General features: G+C 44.4%; 1 protein-coding gene across 1 annotated transcript in view; it reads right to left on the reverse strand.

Annotated features, from left to right (window-relative positions):
- Positions 1 to 16,124, reverse strand: part of LOC115474279 (zinc finger protein 79-like) — a 136,368-nt gene that overhangs the window by 95,723 nt on the left and 24,521 nt on the right. The window contains exon 4 of the mRNA XM_030209677.1: positions 707 to 814. Within this exon, the coding sequence (XP_030065537.1) occupies positions 707 to 718 (12 nt within the window). The 5' untranslated portion in view covers positions 719 to 814. The remainder of the gene's footprint in view (positions 1 to 706; positions 815 to 16,124) is intronic.

Here is a 16,124-nt window from a genome sequence, read left to right on the forward strand (position 1 = left end):
GTCATTTTGCTCCCAGACAGACATTTTTGACTCTTTGTGTATAATTTCTTTCCAACAAAGAATCCCACAAAAAGAAACTTTCACACCCCGGGTGTTTTATTGCTTCTATGTGTGTATGAAAGCTGTGTGTAGCAATGGAACGCTGTGGAGGTGCGTCTATAGCACACACTGTTCTGGACATGTGCATAGTGTCAACACTTAGCAAGTGACTGTCCAACACATGTGCTGCTTAGCTGATGGCTGTTCTATGCATGTGCTGGCGCTTTCCCTACCGAGCTGCTTGCTGTAATTGCAAGCAGCTCATTTGCATGAAATTTCCTTTGAGCATCGCTCGCTGTTTCAAACTCATTAACTTTTACTGGGGATCTAAAACCTGTGTGTTTTTTACTGGGACTTTTGTGCATCGGCGCGTAAATTACAACACAGGTTGTATACTCTGATTCGTCAAAACTTTACTTACAATATGAAGCTCATGAGAATTCTCTGCTCCTTATTTGATACATTATGTATCCTTTGTCAAGCACTGCACAAGACTTTAAAAACAGAAGTGAACATGCTAGTCAGTCAATACTTTGAGATAAATGAACACTCCGTACTGCAGTCAGACACCCAACATTCTGTTTTTAGTGTATAATTTAGGAAAAGCTGAAATCATCTAAAGCAACTTTTTATGACTTGTGGCAATCACAACAGGCAAATATTTTACCTGATCAGACATTGCTTTTGTCCTTCTGCTTGGATGAGTGAAGAATTATTGTCTGGAGTGTAAACCACCAGGAATAATATACAGTGAGATTTTTACCTATGCAGAAGCCTGTGAGGAAAGAGGAGAGACTAATAAATAGTTCAGCTTGCACCTTCTCTGCTTCCCCAGAATTACAGATATCATTTGGCAAATTCTTCTGTGACTTAAATGCAATCAATGAATGCACAGAACAACAACAAAAAAAACTTCACAGGCTTACAATCACACAGGGAACAGCGAAGGTGACTCAAAAGGAGGACTGGACAATGCTCTTGAGTACAGAGTTTATTGAACAATCTACAGACTTGACACGGCCGTGTTTCAGCCAATGGACCTGCCTCAGGAGTCTCTTAATGCTGTTAACATAGCAAATGTCTCAACTTGGGCTAAGATTGTAGAAACAAGCTATGCCAGTAGTGAGTCTTGGTGGGAAGATGAAAAAACTGCTGGTACTAACTAGTAACTAGACTCATTACTGGCATAGCCTGTTTCTCCAATCTTAGCCCGAGTTGAGACATTTGCTACGTTAACAGCATTAAGAGACTCCTGAGGAAGGCCCACTGGCTGAAACACAGCCGTGCCAATTCTGCAGATTGTTCAATAAAATCTGTACTCTACAGCATTGTCCGGGCCTCCTTTTGAGTCACCTTCACTGTTTCCTGTGTTAAATGCAATGAAACTAAGAGGCATATTTTCAAAGCACTTAGCCTTCCAAAGTTCCATAGGTTTCTATGGAACTTTGGAAGGCTAAGTGCTTTGAAAATACAGTGGGGGAAATAAGTATTTGATCCCTTGCTGATTTTGTAAGTTTGCCCACTGACAAAGACATGAGCAGCCCATAATTGAAGGGTAGGTTATTGGTAACAGTGAGAGATAGCACATCACAAATTAAATCCGGAAAATCACATTGTGGAAAGTATATGAATTTATTTGCATTCTGCAGAGGGAAATAAGTATTTGATCCCCCACCAACCAGTAAGAGATCTGGCCCCTACAGACCAGGTAGATGCTCCAAATCAACTCGTTACCTGCATGACAGACAGCTGTCGGCAATGGTCACCTGTATGAAAGACACCTGTCCACAGACTCAGTGAATCAGTCAGACTCTAACCTCTACAAAATGGCCAAGAGCAAGGAGCTGTCTAAGGATGTCAGGGACAAGATCATACACCTGCACAAGGCTGGAATGGGCTACAAAACCATCAGTAAGACGCTGGGCGAGAAGGAGACAACTGTTGGTGCCATAGTAAGAAAATGGAAGAAGTACAAAATGACTGTCAATCGACAAAGATCTGGGGCTCCACGCAAAATCTCACCTCGTGGGGTATCCTTGATCATGAGGAAGGTTAGAAATCAGCCTACAACTACAAGGGGGGAACTTGTCAATGATCTCAAGGCAGCTGGGACCACTGTCACCACGAAAACCATTGGTAACACATTACGACATAACGGATTGCAATCCTGCAGTGCCCGCAAGGTCCCCCTGCTCCGGAAGGCACATGTGACGGCCCGTCTGAAGTTTGCCAGTGAACACCTGGATGATGCCGAGAGTGATTGGGAGAAGGTGCTGTGGTCAGATGAGACAAAAATTGAGCTCTTTGGCATGAACTCAACTCGCCGTGTTTGGAGGAAGAGAAATGCTGCCTATGACCCAAAGAACACCGTCCCCACTGTCAAGCATGGAGGCGGAAATGTTATGTTTTGGGGGTGTTTCTCTGCTAAGGGCACAGGACTACTTCACCGCATCAATGGGAGAATGGATGGGGCCATGTACCGTACAATTCTGATTGACAACCTCCTTCCCTCCGCCAGGGCCTTAAAAATGGGTCGTGGCTGGGTCTTCCAGCACGACAATGACCCAAAACATACAGCCAAGGCAACAAAGGAGTGGCTCAGGAAGAAGCACATTAGGGTCATGGAGTGGCCTAGCCAGTCACCAGACCTTAATCCCATTGAAAATTTATGGAGGGAGCTGAAGCTGCGAGTTGCCAAGCGACAGCCCAGAACTCTTAATGATTTAGAGATGATCTGCAAAGAGGAGTGGACCAAAATTCCTCCCGACATGTGTGCAAACCTCATCATCAACTACAGAAGACGTCTGACCGCTGTGCTTGCCAACAAGGGTTTTGCCACCAAGTATTAGGTCTTGTTTGCCAGAGGGATCAAATACTTATTTCCCTCTGCAGAATGCAAATAAATTCATATACTTTCCACAATGTGATTTTCCGGATTTAATTTGTGATGTGCTATCTCTCACTGTTACCAATAACCTACCCTTCAATTATGGGCTGCTCATGTCTTTGTCAGTGGGCAAACTTACAAAATCAGCAAGGGATCAAATACTTATTTCCCCCACTGTATGCCTCCAGGTCATACACAGCCTGCAAAGTTAGAAATGCACACACACTAAAGGATCAAAAAACTCCTATTTTACAAAGTAAGGTCATATCACTCTCTTTAGTTCTATCACATATATTTAAGTTTAGTAAACATTTTGCTCTCTCTGAAGCAGTGAGATCTCACAGCTCATACTGAAAGACTTGGCCCTGTGGTGGTAGGAAATAAAGCTCTTTCTTCTCCTGTTGCATGTCTGTATCATAACATGTCAACTGAACATAAATTGAACCATAGGATCAGAGGCAGTATAGCAACACTGCTGGAGGTTAAGTACAGTGTTTGCTGCACTGATTTCCCAGTGTCCTAGAATGAAAGAGGAAATGGAAAGGAAGAGAGAGAACCCTCCATTGCACCCTGGTCAATCATCTCAGATCCCCTTCCCTTCTATGCCACGTTCTCAGACACCCTTTAGACTAAACCTCCACCCCCACCCACACTTACATCATTGCTATGCACCTGGCACTTTATAAGTGGGGAGATACTCAGTTCTCTGTACATTACCCATGAAGACCTATACAATAATTCAAAAATCATATCCAAAATGTCACCTGCACTAGGGGTTCAAATTCCATGAATGATACAAAGCTCAGGAAATCATGCAGTTTGTACAGCCACATGAAAATGTAAATCCTTCAAGATTATAAGATCCTTCAAACTTAAAGCAATGTCAAGCATTAAATCTTAGATTGCTGCACAACGTGGTCCACAGTAGTAAGTTAGGATCCCTTCCCCACACCAAGTAAAACTTGCAGCCTTCCAAGTTTTCTGAGTCAAACTTTAGTCAGACTTACCACTGCCAGTCTTAAGGGTAAAACAGTCCTTTCTCAGACAACAAGCAGAGAGACTGCAGATACACTACTTGATGATGTTATCCTGACAGCTCCTGGTGTGTGGTGTTCTTCCAGAGCTCAGGAAGCAGTTGAGAGGCAACCCCATCCCCGAGCATGCACAGGTATTCTCATACTGGCAGATGACCCCTCCCCTCAGTTTGTCTTCTCTCTCTTGCTGGACAGACATCAGCTCTCCAACTCCTTCCCTAATATACTGACAAGGCAAAAATGAAAAAAAGAAACAAAGCAGAAGCTCCAATACAAACTCCACTGCTGCGAGCTGACTTCTAATATCCGCTACCTACGTTCCTGTACCCGCTCCGCCGAACGCCTCTGGCGGAAATCTCGGGCCCTTGCTGATTTCTTACACTTTAAGTTCATGCTGACCTCCTTCCAATCTGCTCTTTTACGTGCCAAACAGGATTATTATATCCAACTGACCAACTCTCTTGGCTCTAATCCTCGACTTCTCTTCACCACATTGAACTCTCTCCTCAAGGTGCCCCCTCCCCCAACTCCCCCTTCACTATCTCCTCAGACCCTTGCTGAATTCTTTCACAACAAGGTTCAAAAGATAAACCTTGCTTTCTCTACCTCACCAGCTCTCCCTCCACTAGTCCGTTCCCCTCTCTCTCCTTCCCCTCATTCCCTTTCCTCCTTTCCTGAAGTTACTATTGAGGAAACTACACTTCTCCTTTCTTCCTCAAAATGTACCACCTGTTCCTCTGATCCCATTCCCACCCACCTTCTTAATGCCATCTCTCCTACTCTTATTCCTTTTATCTGTCACATTCTCAACCTCTCACTTTCCACTGCGACTGTCCCTGCTGCCTTTAAACATGCTGTGGTCACACCTCTCCTTAAGAAGCCTTCACTTGACCCTACTTGTCCCTCTAATTACCGACCCATCTCCCTCCTTCCTTTTCTCTCCAAATTACTTGAGCGTGCTGTTCACCGCCGCTGCCTTGATTTTCTCTCCTCACATGCTATTCTTGACCCATTACAATCTGGTTTTCGCCCTCTCCACTCAACCGAAACTGCGCTTACTAAAGTCTCCAATGACCTATTACTGGCTAAATCCAGAGGTCAATATTCCATCCTCATTCTTCTTGATCTTTCCGCTGCTTTTGACACTGTCGATCACAGCATACTTCTCGATACCCTGTCCTCACTTGGATTCCAGGGCTCTGTCCTTTCCTGGTTCTCTTCCTACCTCTCCCTCCGCACCTTTAGTGTTCACTCTGGTGGATCCTCTTCTACTTCTATCCCTCTGCCTGTCGGCGTACCCCAGGGTTCTGTTCTTGGTCCCCTCCTCTTTTCTATCTACACTTCTTCCCTTGGTTCATTAATCTCATCCCATGGCTTTTCCTACCACCTCTATGCTGATGACTCCCAAATCTACCTTTCTACCCCTGATATCTCACCTTGCATCCAAACCAAAGTTTCAGCGTGCTTGTCTGACATTGCTGCCTGGATGTCTCAACGCCACCTGAAATTAAATATGACCAAAACCGAGCTTCTCATTTTCCCCCCCAAACCCACCTCCCCGCTCCCCCCGTTTTCTATTTCTGTTGATGGCTCTCTCATTCTCCCTGTCTCCTCAGCTCGAAACCTTGGGGTCATCTTTGACTCTTCTCTCTCCTTCTCTGCTCATATCCAGCAGACCGCCAAGACCTGTCGTTTCTTTCTTTACAACATCCGTAAAATCCGCCCCTTTCTTTCCGAGCACTCTACCAAAACCCTCATCCACACCCTTGTCACCTCTCGTTTAGACTACTGCAATCTGCTTCTTGCTGGCCTCCCACTTAGTCACCTCTCCCCTCTCCAGTCAGTTCAAAACTCTGCTGCCCGTCTCATCTTCCGCCAGGGTCGCTTTACTCATACTACCCCTCTCCTCAAGACCCTTCACTGGCTCCCTATCCGTTTTCGCATCCTGTTCAAACTTCTTCTACTAACCTATAAATGTACTCACTCTGCTGCTCCCCAGTATCTCTCCACACTCGTCCTTCCCTACACCCCTTCCAGTGCACTCCGCTCCATGGATAAATCCTTCTTATCTGTTCCCTTCTCCACTACTGCCAACTCCAGACTTCGCGCCTTCTGTCTCGCTGCACCCTACGCCTGGAATAAACTTCCTGAGCCCCTACGTCTTGCCCCATCCTTGGCCACCTTTAAATCTAGACTGAAAACCCACCTCTTTAACATTGCTTTTGACTCGTAACCACTTGTAACCACTCGCCTCCACCTACCCTCCTCTCTTCCTTCCCGTTCACATTAATTGATTTGATTTGCTTACTTTATTTATTTTTTGTCTATTAGATTGTAAGCTCTTTGAGCAGGGACTGTCTTTCTTCTATGTTTGTACAGCGCTGCGTATGCCTTGTAGCGCTATAGAAATGCTAAATAGTAGTAGTAGTAGTAGTTAATGCTGAATTCCGGTGCTTCAAATGCTCCAAGGCCCCTGAGGCACACGCAAGACCCAACCACATAACATGCACTCTTCCCTCCTCTCCATGGGCTCTGCTTCGGCACCAGTGGGAGATAAACCAGCACTAACAAAACTGCTGAGCTGGCCAGACGCTCAGCCCATACCGGCTACCAATGTTCCTGAAGTGTGAAGCAGCATGGCTCCGCTGGACTGCAGGCACTCCTTCACCTCCACAGTACTCTGGTTGGTTCTCCTCATACCAATACCAGCGCCTGTTAAAAGTACAAACTCTTTGGCAGAAAGAAAATACAGTGATTAAACTAAACCTAAAGCCAGCTCCTCCTCCTCTTTCGCTGCTACCATCTCCCAGGTTGCCCAGCACTCAGAAGACTGTGGAGGCCTGCAAAAATCTCAGCATAAACTTTTTAAAATGGAAATGCACACACAAAAAAAGGAAAGGCACTCACATAAGAGTTCCAAGTGATCAGCTCCACACCCACAACCAAAGAGGGGGGGCACCAACCCCAAGAAACAGGAGGATACGCCTTCCCCAAGAAAAACTTTTTGGCCCATCAAAATCTAAAGCAGGGGCGTGGAGAGATGTTTTCTAAGCAACTTTAGGGCGTGATTTACTAAGGCTTTTCCCATTCCGTGTCCCAAAAGAAAGCTTAGTAAATCAGGCCCTTATTGCACTGCTGGAGGCCACTGGCAGAAATGCATAGCCAGTAGTCTCTCTCCCCTCCATATGCATTCAAAGTTCTTACTCAATGTGATCTTAAAAATCAACCTTACTCAGACCATCATCCTACCTATTTTCTTCCCCAAGCCTCATTCCAGAAGTGCCATGCGAAATCCTGGGTAAGTCAACATCCACCATAGCCAGACCTGCATTCATAGACAATCTTTGCTCCACCTTGCTTGTGGACCTCTGTAAAGCTGTGATGTAATCCTTTGCACATGCCTTTTCAAAATATTACTGCCTAAAGTCAGACTTTTTAGGGGACGGTGCTTTAGAACAAGCTGTTCTTTTCAGATTTTTCATCCAATCAGCAAGCTGATTCATGCCAGTCATCCACTATCCTCTTTCTAGGTTGCCCATCACAGATAATCAAATCTGGTGACCCAATGACCAAGCAGTCTGCGTTCATTCCTCCTGCTTGCTGATGAAGAAAACAGAGTTGCTTACTTGTAATGGGGGTTCTCTGTTGACAGTTTCATTAATCTCATTAAATTTGAAATACCGCCTTCAGGGAAATGCAGTCAGACTTTCGCTGCCCTCTTCCACACTGTTCTTAAGTGGCAGCTAAACTATTTACAGAGGTGAGAAGGACTGCCTGCCAATGTGGGAATATCTGTATATGTTCAACAGGGCCTCAAGAAAGGCTTCCCTGAACTTTAGGAGTGCAGCACACACCAGCAGTCATTAGGATGACATCACCACGCAGTGTATCTGCTTTCCCTTGCTGTCTATGGAGAACCTCAATTCTGGGAAAGATGATTAGACAATCGATCAAACTGCTTACCTGAAATAAACATACCCATATTATCACAACATTTTCAACTAATCCTCCAATTCATGGCAGAGATTAGTAGCAGCAGGCCTGAAAAGGGCCAAGTGCAACAGAACGAAGAAAGGAAAAAAGCACTCTGGGCTCAAATGACACAAGGTTGTCTGTTGCCAGTCTTAATGAGGCCTTCAAGACTGAAAGTGATGTTGGACACAGACATCTAGCAAATCCCAACCCTCAGCCTTCCAATCTATGACCAAGAATATTTATTGATTTGTATTTATACAAAGAACATGATATACCACAAGAGCCAGGTTTGGTCTCTATGCAGTTTACAATCAACATTGAATCGCTAGTGATTAAAGGCTGGAAGTAAAGAAGAGAGCGAAAATTCAGAAGAAACAGGTATGGAAGGGAGGGAAGCATTAGGGGAAGATAGAGAAAGAAGATAAAAAGATAGGTTTTTAGGGCAGCTTTGAACCAAGAGTAAAAGAGTTCCAGATGTAGTTGTACTGGGAGGGAATTCCAGAGCTTTAGACCTGGGTAACTGAGTGCGGCTGCATGAGTGATAATGAGGTGAATTATCGAGAAGGGTGGGGCGGACAGAAGAGCAGGGTTCTGAAAGGGGAGTAAGGAATGAGCAAGTGGTTAATGTAATCTGATACAGTAGGAAGACATCTTTTACAGAAAATTGTCAGAATTTTGAATCTGATGCACGAAGAGACAGGAGGTCAGTATTCTGATTGAAGAAAAGGAGTGATGTGATCAAATGGATTAGAATTATGGAGCAGCCGAACAGCAGGGCACTGTATCAGCTTTAAGCACGTCGGTGAGTGGCACGCACATAAGATGGAGTCAATTTGTGGTTCAAATGTGAGATGCTGGTCAAAGCTATTGCCCAGAGTTTTGATGTATTCATTAAAGGGCTGAGAATGAATGTTAATGAGAGGAAGTGGTAGATTGGTGGAGTATGGGTTGGTGGCAGCAGGGGGTCTCAGGGTTTGAAAAGGGACAAGTGTAACAGAACTAAGAAAGGTAAGAAGTCCTATGAGGTTCAAATGACACAAGAATGGAGGTGACCTTCATTAGAGTGGTGATAAACTTAATGGACACATCAAACAAGAGATCCAAGGATCATCAGTATGTTCTGGTAATCATATATTATGCTACATGATTTCCTTCGTCTGTTCCTCTCTGCAGAAGGTAATTGCCTTGGAGCCCATGAAGATCTTTACTCAGATGATACACCCAAAGGAATTATCATCAACTGTGGCATTAATTTACAGTCATAATTGCTCAAGTATAGTAACAGTTCCATTTCAAGGCCCTGTTCACTGCTACTTACCATCCAGAAAGATAGGTTAATAGAGCACTAAAATTTAAATTTTAAAGTAATGATCCGAAAGTATATTGTGGCTAGGATCTTTATTGCCAACTGCACCCCCACCCCCAAAGCTCCTATCAGGTTGTTGTCATCTGAACTGGTGAATAAGTGACAAGTTTGAGGATGTTAGCAGCAGAATGGCAAGCGCAGAAGGGGACAAAGACATCATCACACTTGATCTGATGAAAGAGTACTGCTAATTCCTTTTATTGTCCTGTTCTAGAGGAAAGAAAAAAAAAGGTAGAACAGTGATGCCCGCATGCACCAACTCATAGTGATGTCCTCAGGTTTCTATGGTTCTGGCATCAATTTCCAGTGCTTGATAGACATGGTCTTAAGGCTATCTTCATAGGCAGTGGCTAATGTCAATGCTGATGTCATATTTTCACCTGACTGGGAAACCCATCTATCTAAGTCTAGGGCAGTGCTCTAATAAATGAGGAAAGCAGGTCTTATGGCTAATTCTAGCAGGTATACCCATAGGAAGGAGGGGTTACATGGTTGGGAATTGAGTAATCTAGCCTGTATAAAGTGAAGTAGAGGCAGTTGAGATGCTTGTGTTGTTCTATATACAATAACGAATGGACAGCACAAACGGACTCCATATACTACCTCATACAATGGGATAAAAGATGCAGAAGCATACTAGATGAAATAGCACCCTTACAAACAAGAACCTCACATAGGCATAACTCGATACCATGGTTCAACGATGAACTGAAAAAGCTAAAAACACAATCCAGGAAACTCGAACGAGCATGGAAAAAAAACAAAAGATGAACACACACACAACGCATGGAAGCAAATACAAAGAAAATACAAATACGCAATAAGACAGACCAAAAGGTCATACTATAAAACTACAATAGGGACAGATTACAAAGACACGAAGAAACTATACCAACTCGTGAACAAACTACTAGACACCACCTTGGTCACTACAACCAATACAGACATCCCATCTGCAGACAAACTTGCTAAATACTTCAAAGAAAAAATCGCAAACCTACACAACACGCTACCTCGGGACAATACCGATATCAAAAACTTCCTCAATGGTCTGGACCCAACCCTTGGAGAATACCCAGCTGACCGAACCTGGTCAAACTTCGCTCTCCTCACCATCGAAACAGTTACCCAGGCGATTATTAGGTTCTCCAACACTCACTGTAAACTGGATACCTGTCCCAGCTACCTAATAAAATCTGCCCCTAACTGCTTCATAGCAGACCTCACATCCCAACTAAACTACATGCTTCAGCAAGGCCTCTTCCCTAAGGAAAATGGCAACATCCTACTCATCCAAATACCAAAAGATACCAAGAAAAAAAACAAACGAAATCACTAACTACCGCCTAGCAGCATCTATCCCACTGGTAGTACAACTGATGGAAAGCATGGTAACCAAACAACTTACTGATTATATAAACAAATTCTCAATATTATATGAATCACAATCAGGATTTCGCCCCCACCACAGTACTGAAACAGTACTAATTATTCTCCTAGCCACATTCAAGCAGGAAATAGCAACAGGTAAAAAGCATACTTCTCCTCCAATTCGACATATCTAGTGCATTCGACATGGGAAACCATAATATACTGCTAAGACTACTAGATTACTTCGGGATTGGTGAAAATATACTTAGTCAGATCAAGGGTTTCCTAACCACTAGAACATATCTAGTGAAATCAAATTCAAACATATCATCACCGTGGAAAGCAGACTGTGGAGTACCTCAAGGATCACCACTATCACCAATTCTCTTCAACCTAATGATGTCACAATATACATTCCTTACAAACATGAACTGACAGAAATCACCAACGAAATCAAGCTCAGCTTGATCATGGACTCATGGGCAAATGCATTTCAACAAACTCAATACAGAAAAAACACACTGTCTCATCTTCTCATCCCAATACAGTGCGGACAACCCCACAAGTATAAACACCCCAGATCACACCCTCCCTATCTCAGACAGCCTGAAAATCCTTGGCGTTACAATGGACCGTAACCTGACACTAGACAGCCAAGTGAAATCCACAACAAAGAATATGTTCCACTCAATGGGGAAACTCAAAACGCGTGAAACAATTCTTCCCGAGGGAAACATTGATACAATCAATGGTACTAAGCCACATAGACTACTGCAATGGAATTTATGCGGGATGCAAAGAACAAACCTTAAAGAAACTTCAGACCGCTCAAAACACGGCAGTCAGGCTTATATTCGGAAAAACGCAATTTGAAAGCACAAAACCCCTCCGTGAAAAACTGAACTGGCTCCCAATCAAATAACGTATTGCTTTCAAAGTCTGCACCCTGGTTCATAAAATTATCTTCGGCGAAGCCCCGGGATACATGACAGACCTCATAGACCTACCAACCAGAAACACGTCCGGATCAACACGAACATATCTAAATCTCCACTACCCAAGCTGCAAAGGACTCAAATATAAATCAACTTATGTGTCCAGTTTTTCCTACATAAGAACACAACTGTGGAACGCATTACCAAAAGCCGTGAAAACAACGTATGACCACCTAAACTTCCGGAAATCACTAAAAGTTAACCTGTTTAAAAAAGCATACCCTACCGATCCAATTTAAATGCCTAAACTCTGCAACACAACAAAACCAAAGCACGTAATGGACATAACATAACTCTTCTGCTCTATGATTCCCTAATGTGTCTGTTCCACATGAACCTTATTTTACCACAACATCACTTTGTATTTGTTCATACCGGAGTCGGTGAACGCCTCTCCGGTACTATGTAAGCCACATTGAGCCTGCAAATAGGTGGGAAAATGTGGGATAGAAATGTAACAAATAAATAAAGTATGCCATAGGAAGGAGGGGTTACATGGTTGGGAATTGAGACATCTAGCCTGTATAAAGTGAAGTAGAGGCAGTTGAGATGCTTGTATTGTTGTATTAGTATGCTTCTGAGTTTAACAAATTGTAATGGAAATTTATCCTCAATTGTGAACAGGTCTACTATTTTACCCAAATCTTGAAAAAGATTAAACCCAATAATGTAAGATGGTCAAAAGCATACAAGGAAGTCTTCCAGAACCTAAAGAGAAGATTATGCCAGAACCCAGTATTACACAGCATGGATTTTGACAAGAGGTTTATAGTACAAACTGATTCATCAGGGTGAGAATCAGAGGCAGTACTGTTACAGGCACAAAAGGATAAGGAGAACATCCAGTATTATACTTAAATTGGGAGCTCTTTCTGCATTAACAGAATTATGCAATATTTGAAAAAGAATGTCAGCTCATAAGAGGGCAACAATAGATCTTTTACCATCATCAAACTAAAATGGAGGAAAACGGCTTAGGGTAACAATGGAGAACTTATATATGCTTTCCAATTTTAGTCATCGGCAGGAAAAAACCTCCATAGAAGGTCAACAATACTGTAGTATAACTCATTACATTCAAAGTTAGATGTGCTTAAGTGTCCAAAAAGGCTCCAAAAATATTTAAACTTGTCTGCACATACTAACTGCAGGAAGTTCAAGTGAGCTATATCATGGTTACTGGTACTACTGAACCCATGGTCCAAGCTGCCAAATGATGGACCATTTGAAGCACTGTACTGTCAATTCAATGTCCTCACTATTGCCAAATGGTGGAGTAAGGGAGCTCAGGCACATAGAGTGAAGTCAAAAAGGATCAAGACATCCCTGGAGGTTAGAATCATTAGAATCATTTTATGCCCTGCAGGAATAAAAATGTGAAATAAAATATAATAAAAAAGGTCATACATGAGACTAACATAAATCCAAGCACAACATCCCTGGTTGGAAAAAGTTTATAGTTTATTATAGCTTGGCTTTATACAAGATCACAGCAGTGTACAAAACCAATCAATATATATAAAGAAAGGAACTACAAAATTAAAAGAAAAGCACATATGTTCAAGACCACTCATACATAAAACCAATTAAAAGACATAGATACAAAGAAAACCATACTGCTAACCCTGGGGAGGGAGGGAGGGGGAGCATTGAGTAGTATACCTCACCAGCTTTCATCAAAGCTAATTTGCATATTTTTGACAGGTGGCCATGCCTACTTCTGGTTGCATCAGCCACTTGGAAGCTAGGACACACCCAAGCCACGAACAACTCCCCACCACACACCTTTGATGTCATCACCAAATATGTCATCATAGCCCCACCCAAACCCCAAACTTTTCCATAAAACCACCCCAGCCCATCTTATTTCCATAGCCTCACTCCAAATCCCACCCCTTTTATATAACCCCACCCTTTTCCATGATAGCACAAGAACTGACATTTTAGCCACGCCCCTTTCCCCAAGATGGCAGTAAGCATTGGACATACATTACTTGTTTCATACTACTCAATTCCCCCTCACCACTTGGATGGGGTCATGTGACAGGAAGTGATGTCAAATTTCCACAATACCACCCTCTACAGTCTTGGAGGCATGCAGATTAAAAAATACCAAAAAAAAAAAAAAAAAATGTTTATCAGGAAAAAAAATAGACTTTTTTTTTTTTTTTTAGCCTTCAGCTCCTGGTGGGTGGTGTTCTTCCAGATGGGGAGTGGTTACAGGAGTAGAGAAAGGATACAAACTGCTTAATCTTGCATACGAAGAATAGTTTAAAACAGTGCGCTTGTTGATCTCCGTGTTGAAAGGTGAGAGGGGAAAGGAGTGGGGGATCAACTGTAAAAACCATTAGGTTTGTTTTAAAGTCTAAAATATAGTGGTATTTTTCCTGCACTGGTCAAATCTCTCCTGAGAGAAGCTGTGAAGCAGCTTGTGACTGTTAAGATGTGGTGGTTCAGGAAGGAGGGGAGGGCTAGATGTTCTCAAATGGCTGTAATTCAGCACAGAGTGTGTCATTTTTAAAAGCAGATGGACCTAATTCGATCCAGCTTAACACACTTTAGGGCTTAAAATCATTACAGCTGTGGTTTAAAGAGCAAGGTATCCTTTTGAAAGAAAAAAAGAAAGTGTGAAGGCTAAGGAAAAAAAAAAACCTATTTTCTTTCCTGTGAGAAAAAACAAAGTTAAGCTGCACACATTACTACTACAGCCCCTTTCACTCATCATAACCTCATTCACATCTAGTGGCTTCATTTTCTGTGTTTTTGGGTAGAAGGACCTTGCATATATTTCAAATATTCAGTGATATTAAACACTAGTATAAAAGGTCCGTTTCGGTAGGCAATGAAACGGGCGCTAGCAAGGTAATCCTCCCCCCTGCAGCGGCCCTCCTCTCTCCCCTGCTCCCCCTGCAGCCACCCATGCCCAGCGACTCTCCTCTCCCCCTGCCCCCCCCTGCAGCCACCCATGTCCAGCAACCCTCCTCTCCCCCTGCAGCTACCCATGTCCAGCAACCCTCCTCGCCCCTGCCCCCCTGCAGCCACCCATGTCCAACGACCCTCCTCTCCTTTCCCCTTGCCCCCCTGTAGCTACCCATGTCCAGCAACCCTCCTCGCCCCTGCCCCCCTGCAGCCACTCATGTCCAACGACCCTCCTCTCCTTTCCTCTTGCCCCCCCTGTAGCCACCCATGTCCAGCGACCCACCTCTCTCCCCTGCAGCCACCCATCTGGCCTCAGGACCCCCTCCCCACCTCCCTCTTCCCTGCCCCCCCCCCCGCAGCCATCCAAGTCCAGCGACCCTCCTCTCCCCCTGCAGCCACTCATGTCCAGCGACTCTCCCCTCCCCCGGCCCCCCTCCAGCCACCCATGTCCAGCAACCCTCCCCTCCCCCCTAGGTGCATCACCCAAACCCCTACCCCCCCCCCCCAGCGCATCACCCAAGCCCCTACCCCCCCCCCTCGGGCACATCAACCCCCTCGCCACCCGCAGCCACCAATACTAACGCTGTCCAGCCACTGCTGCATCTCCTGTTGAGCAGCAGCAGCCGGTACAAAAAGAAAAAAGCCAAAAAAAGATTTTAAACCTGAAACACGGCTCCGTAGACAGCCACCTGGCATTGGCTGTCATCTCTGCAGCCACTCCTCCTCTCCCCTCTGACGTCGCTGCGCTCCTCCGGGGTCTTCCTGCAGGGGCAGTGACGTGGAGGGGAGAGGAGGAGCGGCTGCAGTGATGACAGCCAATGCCAGATGGCTGTCTACGGAGCCATGTTTCAGGTTTAAAATCTTTTTTTGGCTTTTTTCTTTTTGTACCGGCCGCAGCAGCGGCCGGACAGCGTTGGTATTGGTGGCTGCGGGTGGCAAGGGAGTTGATGTGCCCAAGAGGGAGGGGGGGTAGGGGCTTTGGTGATGCGTCGAGGGGGGGGGTAGGGGCTTGGGTGCTGCGCTGAGGGGGGGGCACTGACAGCTGTTTCCCAGGCAGGGGGAGCAGTAGGGAAACACGCCTCCTCCCCTTGCCTTGGAATCAGCTGTCAGTGACATCACTGACGTCAGTGCATTCTAAACTGCCTAGCAGACCACCTCCAAGGGGGCCACGGTCTCAGGCACATTAGAACGTTGAAGGTGACAATTATTATATAGGAGGAATTGCATCAGTAATTTTCAAACATCTCCCACAGTTTATTATATTGGCCTATATTGCTTCTCTTTCTTTGCTTCCTTTTCTCTTATCTCTTCCAGTAGAGAGCCTGTTTCATTTAGATCTTCCATTGTGAGATGGTAGGGAATTCCTCATTCTTCCAACATAACTGAGTAACTTTCTTAATCAATGTTAGGGCTTACAAATTGTTTGTTGCTGCTGAGCGATCCTATTTCAGCATTGAAAATACTGAGATAAATCAATGTGTCAGACCATGGCGGTTAGCTTGGCAGAGTTTAAAAAGGGGTTAGACGGTTTCCTAAAG

Source organism: Microcaecilia unicolor, chromosome 7 (genome assembly GCF_901765095.1).
Source record: "Microcaecilia unicolor chromosome 7, aMicUni1.1, whole genome shotgun sequence".
Classification (NCBI taxonomy): domain Eukaryota; kingdom Metazoa; phylum Chordata; class Amphibia; order Gymnophiona; family Siphonopidae; genus Microcaecilia; species Microcaecilia unicolor.